This window comes from Eurosta solidaginis, chromosome 1, assembly GCF_040869045.1.
Source record: "Eurosta solidaginis isolate ZX-2024a chromosome 1, ASM4086904v1, whole genome shotgun sequence".
Taxonomy (NCBI): Eukaryota; Metazoa; Arthropoda; class Insecta; order Diptera; family Tephritidae; genus Eurosta; species Eurosta solidaginis.
Window position 1 is genome coordinate 325,037,378 of NC_090319.1, and position 20,618 is coordinate 325,057,995.

Genomic DNA, 20,618 nt, shown 5'->3' on the forward strand with positions numbered 1-20,618 from the left:
AAATTAAATAATTTTTTTTTATTTTATTCAGTTTTTTTTATTTCTACATATGGATATGCCAATAAAATGCGCTTGTGCACTAATTATAGCTACTTTATTGACCAGAGGACGATGATTCGACTGCGGTGGTGTCGGATCAATAGTTGAAAGATGCAGTGATGGTTTTAAATAGATTGGCGTTAACGCTGGCGGAATAAAAATTAGATCCTTGATCATCAACTCTGGTTCAGATTCAGCAGTTATGTATGTGGTTTGCAACGCCCGCACCGCTTCCCTAAAATTAGTTATTTGGGGTATTCCCAATGTACCCGTGCTCAACTTGAGATGGAAGCAAGCGTCCAATTAGGCGCGAGGCGCTGCATTTTCTTGTTCTGTGATATAAGGATACTTTTCCTCCCATGACCCCTGTCCTGCATGTGTTCCTGAGTAAACTACAGTTTTGTATTGTTTGTATAAACAAACAACAATGAGTTTTGACAGTTTTTTTTCTCCTAATTTGTTGCAGTGCTGGAAAGTTCCAGTGGAATATTAGTTTAGGTACCTAAAATTTAGGTCAACTCGCACCCAGCCTAAAGTACATAATAGCCGTGTTTTTTTATACACGCGTATACGTTTCTTTTGCGCGTGAAAAAAAACGCATATCGCTTAGATAATGCTTAGGAGACCCATCTAGCGGCAGTGGTTAAACACCTAGCTACAGCTACAGGGTGTAGCGAAAAGCGGAGACATAACCCTCTGTTGTATTTCTGTGTATAACATATAGCTGAATCAGTTGTGATAGATAGTGGACGCGCATAGAATACATGGAATTAGTGCAGAGGGTGACACATATTTCAGTTGCATCTGAGTATAATGCGTATTGAAATTTTGGAGTACTAATTTTATGCGTAGCAGTTTCAGAGGTGTATTTAAAGTTTGTCGCTTAGCAGTCCATATAAAGTTTAAGCGTAAACGTATATAGCAGTGAAAAAAAAACACAGCTAATAAAAAAAAGAAGAATTAAAAGAAAAAAGTAACACAAAAAACAAGTAAGGGTGTCTAAGTTCGAGTGTAACCGAAGTTGGATTAACGCTGCTGTTTATTTTACATGTTTATTTACATATCTGCATTTTAAGGAAACATACCTAAAACTTAAACCTTCGATATGTTTGAATATTATGAACTTTGGTAACATAACGGTTGATGGTAACGGCATAAAGGAATCGAGATAAAAATATACTCCCATATATATAAATGCACAGAATGAAAAAAGGAATTGATTTAGCCATGTCCGTCCGTCCGTCTCTCTGTGATCACGATAACTTGAGTAAATATTGAGATATCTTTCTTATGGGTTCCTTGGCACTCATATCCCACCGCTATTTAAAAGGAGCGAAATCGGATGATAACCACGCCCACTTTTTTTATATATAACATTTTGGAAAACACAAAAATCCTGATTATTTAGTAAATAATACACCTACATAGAATGTTGAAATTTGATCTAGGCCATTTCTACTGGAAATATTTCAAGCCTAAAATGTGGATAAAAAGGATAAAAAGTAAAAAATGAAGGACAAAGTAAAATTATGAGTTTACCCAAAAATTTTAAATGTGAAAAATATGTACTTAAGTCATCATAAGAACCTGCTAGAGCAGGGACTTCAAAGCGAAAACCTTTCTGGAAATGCGAACTGAAATCTATGATTTATATGATTTTCTATGGTAACACCAAAACATATGACTCAAACAAAATCGTTATCATTATTTTGCGCCAATTGTAGTTGTTATAGAATATAATAATTTGTTTCAGTATTCAGTTAGATGTTTTATTTATTACATATTTTACGTTTTGTATTTGTATTTTGCTTAAACCATTTAACATAATCCCTATAAATGAACCTAGCTTTTTGCTATATTTAAAAACTAGATCGCAATACTTTGACCAGAGCAATAACAACCATCTATTGAGATTAAAAAAATATATATTGCTTTTGCTTTTTTGTTTTCTAACGAATGTCGCGTACGAATTGGGTTTGCTTCTTTAAATTTTCATTCAAATAAAAACTAAATAAGGTCACAGTCAGCACAGTTCAACCTTAAACGACTGTGCCGATTTGGAAATTGTTGATATGTTTAACAGAAATAACGAAGCTTTAAACAAAACTAAGTGTATATGATTTATTATAAATATAACATAAAACAATTTTGTCTTTTTATTTTCTCACCGATTCTTCTCGGCTGTCAACAACTACTTTGAACTACTGAATTTAAATCAACTATACAACCGCTTTCTCTTACCACCATATACGTCTACCACAACCCTCACATCCCCTCCTGTACGCAAATATAATATACAACAAAATTATATTCATATATCGATATAATCGAATGTAGTTTTATCGATGGTCTTGGTGAATTCGATTGGAGTAACGTAATGGTCTGATATGTGGGGGGTCTGTAAAAAGAAGAAAGCAAAAATTAAATAAAAGTAGTTGTTACACAAAGATCAATTACTTCGTGGTGGAAGGCAATATGTTCACATGAGTATGCACATAATTGTTTAGCAGGTATTTTAGTTTCTTTATATATATTTATATATATATATTGATTTTAAGTGCCTTTTTTGACCATTTTGAAATGTTGCACTACTATTTTTCAAATGTGATATAATGTGCTGTTACTATTTGTTCTATTAACATATTTCCATATTGATCACAAGCAAAAAAAAAAAAAAAACACCAGCCACAAACCACCAACCACTAATAGTAACCAATCATTGCAAATCACAAATAATAAAACGTGCATTCCTACATTTTCTTTCTCCTATACTAAACAATTTTCATTTCTTTTGCCATTTGCCCCATCATCTTTTTGTTTTTTTAATTTTATGAATTTGTGTCGTCCCAATTGTAAAGTGTCGAATTCAAAATTGACTACATCGCCACAATTATTCACATATCGGATCTATTTTGATTTCAATTCTTGTTGGAAAAGGGCTAATCTCTGCTGTCGGGTCAATGTCCTCCCCCCTTAGCAAAGGTTTATCAAAACGCATCAACTTTCTTTATTATGTCCTTAGTACTTATTCGTTTTTGAAAATGGACATTACTTCGCAAAGGTATCGAAGTTTGAAAATAAATATAGATTAGTAGTTCAAACCTGAAATGCTTTCGAAGCTGTTTCGTAGTTGTTTTACATTGTGAGCTTAACGAAAATATCACGAGTAACAACAGTTATAGCTGACATAATTATTTCTTTCCAAACATACATATTAAAGAACAACCCATTTATATCTAGCTGTATATAACGGAATTTGTAACAGAATAAAGGATTCGAGCTAATGAGTTTAATAGTTTTTAGGATAAAAACAGAACTGGATTGAAGCATGTCCGTCCGCCTGGTTGTATACAAGCTCACTTAGTAAAATTTAAAATATTTCTAATTTATGACATGTTACTATTATTCGTTGGTGTAATAAAAAAAAAAAATAAATAAAAAAAAAAAAATAGAAAAAAAAAATAAATAAATAAAGGAAAATAACAGGATTAGCCTGGTTACTATTGTAGGGATTACACCAACGGCAATTGAATGAAATCGCCTGCCGAAATCGCTCGAAAATGTTTTTCTTTCAAAAATTTTAATATAAAATATCACCGTACAACACCCAGCGTGCTATTAGACCAAACCAGTTCTTTTTTTTACAGAGATTAATCCATAAGCAAATAAGTAAGCTCCCTCCCTGTTTTTCAATGTAAGGCTCCCGAATATATGTAAATATTCGCTTCCGAAGTTCGAAATTAATTACATGCTAATATATTTTATTTATTTATTGTATTTAGAAAATTTTAGAAGTAAAAATGTAGTGGGTGTCTGCCACATATAACAATCGGCATACAATATTTGGAAAGTGGGCGGTGCCACGCCCACTAGTATGGGTGCGTATGTTGGAGTGAGAGTGGCAGTCCACAGGGAAAGTTGATATTGGAATGGGACTGGGAGAGGGACAATTAGAAGGAGATGGAGAGAAGAAGAGAGAGCTTTAATGAGACTGAGAGGATAGATGGAGGTGAGGAAACTTTAAATAAATGAAAGCCAAAATTCGGACGGAAAAGTGTTTGAAAAAGTGTCTCCTCAGCTATACTTGCATATTTATAAATAATTTTTTTGTTACAGATTTTCTGTGTGTTACAGATATTCTTCCATATATAAAAAAATCATACTTTGCATTTAGGAAAATCTAAAACACCCTTAAAAAAAAAAAAAATGAAAAACAAAAAACTGGACTTATATATAGCTGCGAACACGAAAATAGTAGTAAACATTATAACAAATTTTATCATTTATTTTACTCAATGTAAGCAAAAACTTCAATGAATTGTGTCACTTAGTCAATGCAAACCCATTTCAAAAACATTTTCGAAAAGATTCGAGATTTTAAGCAGATTGTCGTACTTCTCGACTTTTGCGAAAACGTTTGAAAATATAAAGAAAATTTGAAATTTCTTTTATAATTTTTACTGACATTCTTGTGTTTGCAGTTGTGTGTACTTAAGCCGCAGATGGCTACACAATGTTTAGCTGCAACCCAACCTAAACCTCTTTAATCTTTTCTAGAAATATTTATAAATTTTTTTTTTACTTAGCAGGATGTAAGACTTTAATGTGCTTAAGTAGGTTCATGCGATTTAACTCATTCACCGACATACTTCACTTTTTTCGCTCAATCAGTCTCTATCAATAAGGCGACACTTATTTGGTATGATAACGTTGTCGCGATTTTTAATATTTTCACTTTCATAAGCATTGTTGACTTTGTCAATTTCATTATTATAGTTGCGTACAATGTTTGATTGATTTATTAAAAGTATTGCCATCTACATACATTTATTTATTTTAAGTATATTACTATTTATATATGTAACTTAAATATAGCTTCCTAGCTTTTCAGCTATGGTAGTTTATATATTCACTACAAATTGTAAAATGAGTGCTATTACAACGTAAAATTACTAATTACTTACACTAATAAAATAATAACAAACTTTTGCTTGCATTTATTTAGATCACGTGGTAGCACCCTAATGCATCTTTGAGTGCGCACAGATGCTCAAGCAATCTACTAAATTATTATCAAACTCGCTTTAAGCTCGTCTTACGTATTAATTACCACACCAAGTCAGAAACGTATATATATATATACATATTTATATGTTTTGATTTTAATATAATTTGTCTTTTACCAGAAAAAAAGTTTTTTTAATCAAAAAAAAATCGGAACGTACATAAACTCACGTTTCTACCACTAGATTATGTACGTAGCAAGTAGCGGTAAAGAAAAGTATTGCAAAAACTGAAAGTGAAAACTAGAAATACAAAAATAGAAAAACAAATTTCAATGATGTTTTGTTTATAAGAAAAACAAAAAAATAAAAAAATTAATGCGAAATTTATAATTAAGCATGCGACACGTTAAGTGTTACTACCGCTATTGGCTGTTTTTGTGGGCTTAGCTAACACCGGAAAATATAAATATTAAACACATTTTTAAATAATTAAGTACAATTGCTAAAATAAAAAAATTCTATGTGCCAATGTTTGTTGCTGTTTCTTAGTATAAAAATTATTAAATATTTCAAAAATGAAATGTTGCACAGTTAAAGCACATACTTTACATAATACACACGTCTGGAGAAAATAAAAGTTTTACATAACTTAACATATAAGAATGCATGTTCTATACTCCTCGTGGTCTTTGTGCTATTTTTAAATGTTGCATGACAAATGGTGTTATTGCCTGTTGCTTGTTTATCTTTGCATCTACACATATACACGTATATTTATTGAAAACACAGAAGAATGTATTATACAACAGGATAATACAAAATCGTACAAATAATTTTTTTTTGAAATAAAGCGATTGCAGTTTCTTTTTTCTCATACATTGAACAAAAAAGAAAAACTAATCCGACATTTGTTGGAATGCCTCACTTTAAATTTATCTACCAGAATGAAGTAAACTAAAGAAATTTAGTATTTTGACTGAACTTGATCTATTGCAAATACCGGTATTTATTGACTTACTTTTATAAAAATTAAAGTGATCATGTTAATGGCTGAAAATTCACAATTTTTGACCAACAAGGTTTGAATCCACGGGCCAGAATATACATACATAAAACATAGGTAGGTAGTTTCCATTACCATGTTCCACTTTGCATGTAATTTCAAACCTATTACCAGCTTATTAGAAACGGAAAAAAATTTCCGTTTTTCATCTGACACGTACCTTTTTCCCAAATTTTATCTTAATATACACTTACGGTAAAAAAAAATCCGAGGAAAATTGTTTCCCTGTTACGGCGTTTCTACAGACACTACAGTTGCGTAACGAAACTTTTAGTTACTGTAGTTAACACCAATAATCCCTGAACTCATTATCTAGTATCTTACGGCTAGAAAGTCCCTAGCAGTTTTAGTAAAGTCAACTATATTTCATTTAAGTAATACTTTTATCCATGAAGAAAAATTAACATAATTGTCTAAAAAGAGCAAATCACGCAAAATATGGAAAGCGTCGGCAACATTATAATGAATTATCCCTAAGGAGATTCTGGACGAAATATATTGAATAGCTGATTTTATCCACTCGTTTTCGAAGTGGACGACCACGAAAGGCCACTGAACGCGTTAATAGGAAGTACCTGGCGACCGAGCTTTGCTCGGCAATCTTCAAGTATGCCGCATAACATACTTTGTTTTACATGTCATCATTAATCAAACTCTACTTTTTTTATATGTACATATATTATATATTTTTACTTACCAATATTTGATTTCCTTAAAAATAGATTTCAAAAACATATCAAACACTAACCGCAAAATGAACTGGAATGAAAAATTTTAAATGGGTAATTCCAGCCTATAGTATAAGGGATGGTTATGACAATTAGTGAAATCGAGAACTAAGTTATTTAGGTCGACTATCTTCATGCGCCAAATGATTAATTTCAAACATTTTTTTAGTTATACACTATGAAAGTCTCACAAAACCTTGCAAATCCAAAAACTTGCAAATTTCACGAATGACAACTATCAGTTAGTTTAATTAAATGTCAACTTACTTCCCTAAGCGCCATCTGTTGGTAAGTAGTTAAATGGTTAGATGTCGTTTTCAAATTGAACATATGCCTCTAGTGTTCAACGGTAGCAAATTACCATGGTGAGATATATTTTTGCTATAGTGAGAAATCTTTCTAATAGTAATCTGTGAGAAATGCAATTATTCATTTCATATTTGCCAAAAATATGCATTTAAATATATTTTGCTAGAATTTGCCACGGTGCCTTCATATTGCATTTCAATTTTATTAGCGTGTGTGAAATTAAGAAAATTAAGTCGAATCATGTGTAAGATTTTTTTACGAAGATTTTTAACTTTAATGTTCTCTTTTAAAGCTTTAGTAGAATATGAGTAAGTGGAGTACTATTTCGTCTAACTACCCCAACCCTAAATGGCAACCCTACTAAAAATGTCCCTATTGTAGTGCGGAGTGAAATATGAAATACCTTTCGTTTGATACCCACATCGGCATATCTCATGCAATTTTTTTTAATTTCGAATAGGTGGCAACCCTAAATGGCAACGCTACTCAAAAATGCCCCTATTGTAATGCAGAGTGAAATACCTTTCGTTTGATACCCATATCGGCATATCTCATGCAATTTTTTTTTATTTCGAATAGGTGGCAACCCTAAATGGCAACGCTACTAAAATATGTCCCTATTGTAATGCCGAGTGAAATATGAAATACCTTTCGTTTGATACCCACATCGGCATATCTCATGCAATTTTTTTTAATTTCGAATAGGTGGCAACCCTAAATGGCAACGCTACTCTAAAATGCCCCTATTGTAATGCAGAGTGAAATCCTTTCGTTTGATACCCATATCGGCATATCTCAACCTTGTTGTCATATGACAACCTTGTGAAACATTCTGAGTGGCAACACCTAGGTAGAAAGTCTTAGAATGTGATACATTATCTCTGTGCCAAATTTCATTTAAATCGGTTGAGCCGTTCTCGAGATCGTTCGGCTATACAAATATACAAGAATTGCTCGTTTAAAATTATAAGATATCGTCACGATAGCTCTTCTGAATACATTAAAAACTGTTCCAGAAACTCGCCGAATTGAAGGATAGTATAAACATGAAAACCATAATATTGTTGGTCCGCCGTTCACTTGAGGTAAAATAATTAGATGGTCCATGGCTAGAATAAAACCAGCTAATTAGCACAAAAATCTTAGCAGCTCTCACGTTTTTTAATGCGTACCACACCATTATATACGGAGAGAATTCTCCACAGTTGCCTTAACGCAGTTTTGACTCATCTTCCTGATTTTTAGGACTTGCTACGCATCGCAAACCTTAACTGAATAAAGTTTATTTTGCACTCATAAGAGAATATGAATCAGCCAATCGTTCCCTGTCCAATTTATGTTTTCGTAATACCAGCTAGCGTGCGGGATCGCTTTTTTGTGGTGGAAAGCGGTTTTTGTTTTTTAGCCATGGGCTATCAAATTATTTTTCCTCCAGAGACACTGTGTCGTTGCGAATCTAATTTTAATTTTTATTCTATCCTTAAAGTCAATGGCAATTTCTGCGGCAGTTTAAAATGTGTTCAGAAGAGCTATCTTGACGATATCCCTATCATCGCGTTCGGTGGCATTTCGTGATCATCCGCTTTGAAAATGATGGGATAAAGTCTCCGATTTTATATATTTCATCCAGAATCTCCTAAAGGATGATTCATTGCAATGTACATCGCTTACGATATTCATATGTATTTCGGGTTATTTCCGGTTTGTAGACATTTATGCAAATTTCTTTCATAAGGATAACATGTTGCTTTTACGAAAATTGTTAGAGGCTTACTAACTATTTTGTTTTAACATATCACCAAATGAGCTGTGGTTTTACCAACATTGCCACAAGAACTAAGAACGTTATTTGCGGAGCTGTAGTGACCATAGAAATACTGTAAGACTAAAACAATTTTCGGCACCTGAAAACACAGCCGTATGAAGGAAAAAAGCACAAGTAGGTCCTCAGCGAACTCCACAAACTCGCGGTGGGCCTCTATGTCGGGAATTACCCGGCGAATCCAGTTCTTAAAGAAAAATATCCAGAACTTGCAGAAGAGAAACGCGCGTCACTCTAGCTCAACTTCGATCTGATACAATATGGTTGTAGCAGGGTAAATTCTTATCTATCCAGAATCAACCGCGACATACAAAATGTATATCCTGCTTGCAATGTGTCCCCACATGACACCAACCATCTCTTCAATTGTAATGTGGAACCAACGCCTCTAACACCCCTCTCACTATGGTCCACCCCTGTTGATGACAATTTGTGATCGGTCGCACCTATTGGATGGGGCGAAGCACTGCTACAACAACAACAACTAAAACAATTTTTGGCGCTTTTTTTGGCCGTAAGTCTACAAGAAATTTAAAAACAAACAGCAATTTATTCGCAATTTTTTCTTTCAAATGTTTATACATTGTAAAAACATCTGAAATTCACAATTTGGGTGGGGCAACTAGACGACCACGTGTTATCAGCCCCCAAAACTCAGCTTCCGCTTACGCTAAAACTTCATCGCTAAAAATCTCAAAAACAGTACCAAGAGCGCAGAAGAGCATGCAACATGTAGTACCATGTGGTCATAAGCAATAACCACTTAAAGGGCCAATTAATGGTCACTTATCTATAACCAGATAAAGCAGCTGATCGAATCTACCTTATGGAAATCAATGTAATCGATTAATGGTGCCATACTATAACGCTAAAGCCATAACCATATCATAGCCAACCAATTGGTTTTTGTTTTTTCGCCATATCCATAACCTAAAAAAAAAATATTTGAGTTGGTGAATTTATTAACTTCTTGTATATTTTATTTATTGTTTTGGATACGTTTTGACTAAAAGCCTTTTTTTGTGGAATATGTTTGTAATTTTTTGCGTTTTCCTCATTTTTATGAAAATGTCAGCTGTTTAAGGTTATGGCACCATTCATCGATCGCATTGGAGATTGTTATGGATATGGGTATGGTTACGACTATGGCGTTAGGGTTAAGGAAGTTTAACTGGCCCTTAAAACCTATGTGAAAGTAAATGCATAAGTCGTTTATTGCTTGTGGTCATGTGGTGCTAAATGTTGCATACATTTCGGCGCACTTGATATTGTTTTAAAAATTTTAGGCGACGAAGTTTTAGCATAGCGAAAGCTGGAATTTGGGGGCGGATCAACTTAATGATAACGTAAGTATTTGTTGCATAACTCTTTCGCCTCAACACTACCTCACATCGATTGTGCAACGATGTAAAAAGTTTCAGACAGTGTGCTTCTCATGGGTTTATTACTTCAACAGACAGGACATCCATGTATGGGATATTTTTTGAGCCTAACGGCTTTCTTAACAACACCAGAGATGCTGTTTAACATTAGAGTTTGAACAAGATAATGGCCATGCCAAAAAAGTTGACAGAACTCTTGTCGAAGAACTTTTTTGTTAACTTTGCAGTGTGCTTTGAATGGCTATCCGTTTGAATCTTCCATAGAACAGGCAATTTTCCTTTTCTAAGCATTTTTTGGTATTATACGTCGGTATATCATATATCGGCGGTCCAATGCGAAAGTCACGAATGTGCATATTTGATGTTAAAAATAGAGATTTAATTTTGTATTTTTCAACCACAATTGGAAGGTTTACTTTTGTAAACCACTAAGTAATGTTAATTGAAAAATGATTTTTAAATTTTTTTTTTCAAAAAAATGCACATTTGTTGTTTTGGCTTTGCAAAATTTGACATATATAATATTTCGTTAAAACAAAAATGACACATTCGTGACTTTGGCATTGTACCGACGATATATTATTTCTAATTGCTGTTTTTATGTACGGGTCCCTTTTTCGCTCTTATTTGGAATCCAAATCTATTAATAAAGTTTTGGGTGTAAAGTTGGAGATTCGGGCTATTAGCGAGCTTTGGGCAATTTTGGTCGTAGTGCTTTTGTTTAGCTATATTTTATTAAAACAATTTGTTAAAAATAAACGATTGTAAGCACACAAAGAAATCTATTTGTACCATGGCATTATTGTGGATATTTGCACTGCATTACCGGCAGTCGCTACTGTTCGCCAGATGGCAGCGCAAACTGTATGGTTTTAATTGATTGATAGAACAGCTGATTTCTGTTGATATTTGATAAGAGACTTATATTGGTTGCGCAAGATACGCAGGGGTGCGGCTCGTTTCTCCTTATTTTACATTCCATCAATATGGATTTTCATGTAATTTCTTTTAATGTGGTTTGAATGGTAATTAAAACTGCTTATCTATGTTGTCAACTACTTAAGGCCTTACTTGAAAGTTGTTTAGTACATTAAAATTTGCAGTGGTAAAATTTTCGTTTCGTTGATTTTTTTTGTTCCTCATTGAAATTTTTTCCTAATACAAATTTAAACCCAACAAAGAACTTTTAATTTTGCGTGTAACATTATTTATGGCAGGTATATTTGTTTTGTTTACGTACCTGTTTAGTACGTATTTTCTAGTAAATATATATATTCATATGTACACCTGTGTTGGCAAATATAGCAGTAAAAATATTTAAACGATTTGGGTGTTTGTATAATGAAAACTATGTAAACCAATTTCGAAGCTGTAAAGTTTCTAAAAACTCGCATTGCTTTTTGGGAATTTTTTTGAAAGCGTGTTTTTACTCGACTGTAGTTTATTATTACTACATAATTGTATACGCGAAAAGCTTCTGAAAACTCTGCGTTAAAAGTGAAAAATTTTGCATGAATATTTTTTAAAACTTTACGGATGTCGATTTTTTTGAAAACGTTTCCGAAATTTGTTTACATTATTTTCAATTTCACTTAACAATTCTTTAGTTTTTTTTTAATTTAATTTGACAAGGAAAGTAGCACCAGTAACAACTATAAATATTGTTAATAATTGCTGCTGCTGTTTTCTTGTTCACAAGTGTATGTATTAGGGTGGGTCGAATTATATGGACGAAAGTTAACCGATATCGCGCCATCGATTTTTCCATAGGATTTGGATTCAGGAAAAAAAGTTCCACTACGCATACCCAAAAAATAATTTTCGAGCCTGCAAAATTTCATTTATAAAGGGTTTTATTTTGGCTTTTTTTCGACTTTGATTTTTAAGGTTTTTTTCATGACCTATTAAAAAAACTGCCATATGTATACCATGTCCGCCCAAAAATGTCCGCTTAAAACGTTGTCGATAAGAGTTTTTTGAAAAAAAATTTTTTTCTTTTCAATATATGAAAATTGTTTTAGTAGGTCATGAAAAAAACCTTAAAAATTAAAGTCGAAAAAAGTAAAAAAAAAAAAAAATTTATTTCGCATATCGGTTAATAAATCGACCCAGTCTAGTATGTATTCTTGATATACGCATGTAAATGTTTATTTATTACGCATGTAAATGTTTATTGATTTCATATTTATGCAATATTTTTTGTTTTTCTTTCTCCCTCTCCGTTTTTAGTGACAATATTATTTCTGATTTTAATGCATTTTTATATTGATGAATGAATGCGGATAAACACACACAAAGCAAACAAAACTAAAACACACAAAAAATAAAATAAACGCGTGGAAATATAAAATTTATAAAAATCCAAAGCCATACATAAAATGAAAATTATATTAAAAAAAAACTACCAGTCATATAATAAATAAAATATATCTAACAAAATATGAACCAATTGCTACTTGTGATTTATACACAATACCTAAAATATACGTCTAACATTTTTTTATAAAACAATCAGCTAAGTGACATAAAAAAATGTGCATCAAAAAATGATCGAATTTAAATATACAACAATAACAATGTTGAGCATTTCGTAAGTGTTTAAGTGCATGATTTTACTTTACATTTGGCTTGAAATGTAACTTCCGGTAAACCAGCAAATATTTCGAGTTAAAATGGAAACATTACAAGAAAACAAAACAAAAATTCCACTGTTAAAGGATGGGTACGACAGACTGACTTTGTCACTTAGATGGTTTATGGTACGTATCAGAATAAATGGGAATACATTTTAGATTAAGCACAAACATTATTTATACTTAAGTACAGAAACAAAAACATACATACTATATGTATGTATACATAGATAATGTTGGATTAAAAAACGATAAATAACAGGGCTGTAAACGATGTGCAGATTTTAGTTTTTAGTAAATATATCTACATATATAATAAATAAATTGGAATTGAAAAAGAAACGAAAAATTTACATACATATACAAAGTAGATGAATAAAAAAGGTATTTTTGAGCTGAAAAATGTGCTATCATCTTCAATGTGAATTGGTCAATTTTAAATGACAGCAAATTGAATAAAAAACCGTTACGAAAAATAATAAGCCATTATATATTTACACCTATATACCTATTTTGATTGTGTTGCGCGCAACGAATATGAATATTATTAAGGCTGTGAAGATTTAAACAGGATAAGCGAGTCGAGGTGCAGTTCGTCGTTGCTAGTTACGTAAACACTTATGTTCATATAAGAATAATTCAAAAATTCATCGAACCCACATACATACATACATGCACCTGCGAAAACGAAAAGTGTAAAAACTATTACAAAAATTTTATATTCAGGCCTGTTCTGAATTCCGACTCGTTTTGAAAAGTAAAACGAGGCTGATTCCGAGTCGATTTCTTTTTGGTGTTCTCAATTCCGATTGAAAAAAATCGATTCGAAGTCGATTTCGAATCGTTTTAATTTCGAGTCGATAATCAAGCAAAACAGCTGTTTTTATTTATTTTGGTTTTTGTTAAATTAAAATTGTGCAAAAATTTGAACAAAAGGTCAGCACCAATGGTTTTCCGAAATGCAGAGGCAAGAAGACTTGCAATTGTGCATAAAAATCGCAAAAATGGACTGATCGAAATTGAGAACAAGGCGGTTTCCTTTCGACCATAATCGCTTTGTTTAGCTTGGAAAATTTTTGATAGGAATTTTCAAATTAAGATTTGTTATACTAAATAAACAAATAGTCTAGCAAAAAGTTGTTATAAATCATCAAAATAAAATGATTCCGACTGCTTAGAGGCAAAACTTTTCAAATCGACCAAGTCTGGTCGGAATCGATATTCGGAACAACAATTCATTTCGATTCCGAATAAATTGGTCGGGGTCGAAATCCAGAATAGGCCCGATTATTTTCTTTTATTAATTTATTAAAAAAAAAAACAACTTCAATGAATTGTGTAAACTCAGCTCAAAAACATTTTGGGAAAAATTCGTAAATTCGAGAAGTGTTTAATATGCATGCAAATTTTGTATTTTTAGTATGCGGTTTTGTAGCCCAATCAATTTGGGTGTAACAAAGTATAAGTTGTAAAGTCTAAAAATTCGCATTTATTTTTCAAATTTTTTTATTTTTTCGAAAGGAGTTTAAAATTTCATTTCATACGAAGAGAAAATAATTTTGGTTTTTTATATTTAAAAAATGGGTTCGTATTCCTATGAGAAGTGACACATCTTCGGCATTAAACAAGTTTTTAACTGCATGCAAATAACACAGGTCAACAGTATCTCAGACCCAGAAACCGGACTATATATTTTCGAAGGATTTTGATGCGATGAATCGAAATCTGGCCTCAAAATTGCTCTACCAGCTCTGGTTTTCGAGATATTTTAACCTAAAAGTGCAAAAAACACCGTTTTTGCCCATATTTGAGGTTATGTAGCCTTGCAGATGTTTTCTTTCACCAAAATTAAAGGATGACATCTTTAAAAACAAGTCTTTTTCTTTCGAATGGCGTTGAGTTTGCTCAAATATAATTTTTTTATCTCAATCGATGTTCAGGTGTAGGAAAATTTAGAAACATGAAAATTTCAAAATGCGATATCTCAGCGAAAAAAAATGATATTTGAGCAAACTCAACGCCATTTGAAGGAAGAAGGCTTGTATTTAAAGACGCCATCCTTTAATTTTGGTGAAAGAAAATACCTGCGAGGCTATATAACCTCAAATATGGGCAAAAACGGTGTTTTTTGCATTTTTCTGAGGCCAGATTTGGATTCAGCTTCGGAAATATATAGTCTAGTTTCGGGGTCTGAATGTTGGTTAAATTTTGTCGCCCTGTGTAAATAATCACAATAAAATAGTAAAGAACTGCAAAAAGATAATCAAAAAAGTCAATAAAGTTCTGTTTAGATTTGAAAAAATCGCGAAATAATCGAATTTTATTATTCTTAAATTATATCCACTGCCATAGCATCTTCAGGAATCGGAACATCAGCTATCACATCTTATGATAAAAAGGCTACCAATATAACAACTTTCAGGCAAATCGAACAGTGAATAGCATTTGATCGAATAGAATTGTCCCTGGTCCACTTCCCGTAAAAAAATTCACAGGAACTATCTCCGTGTACGCACAATAAATGCGCTTTTTTTTACAAAAGTAAATCGCACTACAAAGTTTTTTATGTAGAATAGGGGCCGACGGACCACTTCCCGTAATGAATATTTCTCAAATATTATCTTTGTCAAAGAGGCACGCCTTCACCGAATTTCAAAAGAATCGCTCCATAACTAAGATTTTTTTGGAAAAGGTCGATCCCTGGTCCACTTCGCGGAAATAAAAGTTTTTTGAAATAATGAGCTAGTCACGGAAGTATCCCTATACCATATTTCAGGCAAATCGCACCATATACTATTTTATTTAGAATAGGTCGGTCCCTGGTCCACTTCCCGGAATGAAAAGTTTGTCAAATATTACTTTGTCGAAGAGGTACCCCTGTACCTAATTTCAAGTGAATCGCGCCATAACTAAGCTTTTTGGAAAAGGTCGATCCCTGGTCCACATCCCGGAAAGAAAAGTTTCTGAAATAATGAGCTAGTACTCCCTTAATAAATTTCAGTCAAATTGCACTATACACGTATTTAGAATGGGTGGATCCCTGGTCCCGGAATGAAAGTTTTCTCAAATATTATCTTTGTTAAAGAGGTACCCCTCTACCCGATTTCAAGCGAATCGCACCATAAATAAGATTATTTGGAATAAATTGGCTTTGGTCACCTTCCCGGACCGAATTGTGAATCAAAAGCATCCTCAAACCACCTTGAACACCCGCACAAATTTTATCAAAATCGCTCCAGTCGTTTAGGAGTTCAGTAACAAAACACTTTTCATAGCACACCTAAAGAAGAAAAACTTCAAAAAATCTGAAACATTTCAGAATCAAATTTTAATTAATTTCAATTTTAAAAATCAATTGGAAATTTAAGAGACCTATAGCGTTTACTTTTTGATTAACATTTCGTAAGTTTTCAATAAAAATTTGTAAACACTTCTCGAATTTAACTTTTTCGAAAACGTTTTTGAGATGGCCTTTCATAGTTTTAGTTACGCATTTCACGGAAGTTTTTTCTTTCAGCTCAATTTGAGTAAAAAGCAATGCCTTGCATGTTACTGAAATTATTAGAAGTAAAAGACAAAAACCTTTTTCAACTTGCACTTACCAAGAACTAAAAGATTTGTAATTCTGATTGAGTAACATAAATTAAAATTTAATTAAAGCACGCACAAAACAGAATCTCTTAATACTCTGCAAATGCGGTTCAAGCGGTAAATACAAAAAAATTGATGAATTTACAAACTATATTTTGGAAAATACTTAGAATACCTACATACATACCTTATTTTGGCTGAAATACTAATACTGATATGTGCAAATATTTTGTGTGCGAAAATTGAAATAAATGTTAAATGTATGCACCTTTCTATATTGTGTATGTGTGAAAATTATCAAAATTTACAGAGTAAATAATTTGTGGATTAGGATACATAATTTTAGGTGATATATAATGACACTATAACTGCAGAGTGGCGGTTAAATAGCATAGGTTGGCATAAATATTTCAGGCCTTGGCAAAATTTGATTTCCATTTCGATACTAAATAAGATATTTGAGATGATTTACAAACAAACAAAAAAACATATTTAGCATATTTTATTTTAAATTCCTTTTCTTTTAGCTTTTATATTTTTAAACGATTTTTTGTTTTTATCTTTTCTACACCTTTTCCAGTTTAAGTTCAGAAAATTACTATTCAAGTTCAGAATTTCCAATTTAAATTCAGAAATTTACAATTCAAGTTCAGAAAATTACAATTCAAGTTCAGAAATTCCAATTTAAGTTCAGAAAATTATAATTCAAATTCAGAAAAATACATTTCAAGTTCAGAAAATACATTGCAAGTTCAGAAAATTACAATTCAAGTTCAGAAAATTATAATTCAAGTTCAGAAAATTATAATTCAAGTTCAGAAATTCCAATTTAAGTTCAGAAAATTACAATTCAAATTCAGAAAAATACAATTCAAGTTCAGAAAATTATAATTCAAGTTCAGAAATTCCAATTTAAGTTCAGAAAATTACAATTCAAATTCAGAAAAATACATTTCAAGTTCAGAAAATACATTGCAAGTTCAGAAAATTACAATTCAAGTTCAGAAAATTACAATTCAAATTCAGAAAAATACATTTCAAGTTCAGAAAATACATTGCAAGTTCAGAAAATTACAATTCAAGTTCAGAAAATTACATTTCAAGTTCAGGAAATTACAATACAAGTTCAGAAAGTTTGTCAGGAAGTTTTTCTTTCATGCAATGACAATTAAAGTATGTAACATGGTAAATGTTAGCGCTAATAATCTGATTCAAGGATATGAAGGCCTACTATCTGTTAAGAAATTGGACTTCTTAACTCACATAAATCAATTTTGCTCACATGAAGGGGATAGCGAAAAATACCGTTTCATCTCTTCTCTCTCCTCTCATAAGAGGTCAGTTACAAGGACATCCAGCTATATTCTATGTAAAGGTCACAAGCATTGATCTGCGTATGACAGCAGTGATGACTAAATCAACGGAGCGTCCACAATCCCACAAGTAAGGTATAAGTACTGTGTGCACAGATCAAGTCTTCCTCCATCTACCTCTCGCAACTCTGTGGAGGTCTCCCCCTTCTACTGCTTCCAAACTACGGTGTCGACTGAAGTTCTTTCATGGCCGGAGCGTCCTCTTGCACTTGTTACAAAGAGTTATCCACCGTTTGAATTCTTAGCTCGGGATGTAGGTACACGCCTTGGAGAAAACTTGGGGTACAGTATATCCAAGCCACTATTGTCAACGAAGCATCAACACTTTCGCAAATAACATATAAGTATTACATTACGTAGTAGGAATTGGAATAACTTTTGAAAATAACACCCTACTTATAATTTTCTGAATTTGAATTGTAATTTACTGAACTTGAAATGCAATTTTCTGAAATTGAATTGTAATTTTCTGAACTTGAAATGAAAATTCTGAACTTGAATTATAATTTCCCGAATTGAAATTGGAATTTCTGAACTTGAATTGTAATTTTCTGAACTTGAATTGTATATTTCTGAACTTGAATTGTAAATTTCTGAATTTAAATTGGAAATTCTGAACTTGAATTGTAATTTTCTGAACTTGAATTGCAATTTTCTGAACTTGAGTCGGAAATTTCTGAACTTAAACTGGAAAAGGTGTAGAATGAAACACAAATATATTTTGAATATTTTTTCCATTTTTTTTTTAAATTTGAACGCAAGTGTACTCGAGTTCAAAGCTCGGCACCCAAAAAGCTACAGCTATGGACACATAAATGGCACAAAATGTCATATGAAGTCAATGTGATATATTTTTATCTATAAATTGATCGTAATGCAAAATTTTTGTGCTATTTTTCGCTCCGCAGTAATTCTCGCACATGCGGCGTCTGGTTTGTTGTTTACCGTCATTAGTTTTTTTGTAAACTTCTGATTATAAGTGGACTATAAGTTGCCAAATCACTGCCGAGGGGCGACCTCGCTTAGAAAAACTTTTTTCAAATTTAAAAAACTTTTTTTGTAAATTTTTGATGTTGCTTTTTGAGGTTACTGGGGTTTGAACCCAGGATCTTCGAGGTGGTTGGCGGAGCATGCTACCACCACACCCCGGCGGCCGCCTAAAAAAGTATACAATGTAAATAATTCATGTGCGGATAACCCCAAAACGCCGAAGAAAGGAAAAACTCGGAATCCAAAACTACGAACGACCGATGCGCGAACGGAACTTGCCATTATAAGGATGGTGAAAAATTATCTATTTAAATCACGGTGGCAGATAGCACTCGCTATTAGTCAGTCATTGGGCACAGATATATCCGTCCTATAGGCTTGTTAAAAGGCGGTTAAACTAGGCAAACTTCTTAAAAAAAAAAAATTAACTATTTCGAAACTGTTACACTTCGCTATAACACACGGAGGAAAAAGTATGAATTTTTGGAAAAACGAGATGTGAATAAGACTAGACGGGGGAGTATTTGTACATGATCCGAAATGCCAAGAATACTGTCCGAGGTTCACCCAGAAGACAATAAAACACGACGGCAGAAATATTATGGTGTGGGTGCATGTTCTTGGCATGGCATATGTCCAGTGGTTCGAATTGATGGTAAAACGACTTGGAGGTTTGCAAAACAAAACTGAGAAACAAAATTTTCTTTTCATTCGATTTCTCTTTAATTTTTTCAGGTTTTGCCATTTATGTGTCCAGCTGATTTCCTTAGGCTTAGGGCAGAGTGCTCGCTATAAGCCATGCTAGGCGAGAAGCAATTCTAATATCCATATGTGACCTGGAATAATGAAACGACCCTATTGTGCGAAAATACCGTTCTTCACTTTTTGAGTGATTCTTATAGGAAATTTAACGCTCTTTCCAATGAAACAAACCGCAGTTTTCTATCTTTCTTAGTTTTTTACAAATCGCATTTAAAATCAAATCGGATCGCAAATACGATTTTTTGAAATATTTCGATCCATGCGCCACCTATCGGATTATTGTTTTCTTATTATTGCATTGTCATCGGGTTCTGAACTGCATTCCAAATTTCTAGCTTGTAGCTTATCGTGAAGTTAATTAAATTTTAATTACAAAATTCGTTCACAACGGCCGGCCGCTACACAGAGTCAAGCTAAACAAAAACTTTAAACGCGTTTTCCCTAAAACTTGTTTTCGCACAATAGGGTCGTTTCATGATTTCAGGTCACATATATGTACATATTTTACAAGCTGTAAAAGTTTCTGGCATTCTGAAAACTTTTACAATTTTCAATAAGATATAACTTTCATAGCTATCTTTATATTATAGCAACGCTTCTCGCTTCTACTTTGTTGTCAGCCTTACTTTTTTCCAGGCATGCTTAACCAACGAACCGATATCATTTCGTTACGATAATTAACGTTAATAAACCAAACAAAGTCATTTCGTTTCGTTTATTAACGTTAAGAACGTCAAATTAACGAAATGATTTCGTTTCGTTTTCTGCCATATCAAAACGAAATCAAATCGTTTATGTTGATTATTAATTACAAACTATGCTGGCAAAGCTGATTGATGGCGGAGTCATTAAAGGTGAAAGCATTAGCCAAGCTGAATGCAACTTTTCTCATGAATTTTGACAGTACGAACATTTCTCAG

The 20,618-nt window shown here is 32.6% G+C and overlaps 1 protein-coding gene across 13 annotated transcripts in view; it reads left to right on the forward strand.

Annotated features, from left to right (window-relative positions):
* Stat92E (Signal transducer and transcription activator Stat92E) overlaps positions 1–20,618 on the forward strand; it is a 117,271-nt gene that overhangs the window by 87,903 nt on the left and 8,750 nt on the right. For 10 of the 13 annotated variants that reach the window (XM_067762004.1, XM_067762002.1, XM_067762003.1 and 7 more), the window contains 2 exons: positions 2,377–2,549; positions 12,579–13,108. In XM_067762004.1, coding sequence (XP_067618105.1) covers positions 2,377–2,425 — 49 coding nt within the window. In that variant the 3' untranslated portion in view covers positions 2,426–2,549; positions 12,579–13,108. Of the gene's footprint in view, positions 1–2,376; positions 2,550–3,821; positions 4,049–5,044; positions 5,240–12,578; positions 13,109–20,618 lie in introns of those variants that run through there. The other 3 variants (XM_067762006.1, XM_067762008.1, XM_067762007.1) reach the window with 3 other exon arrangements.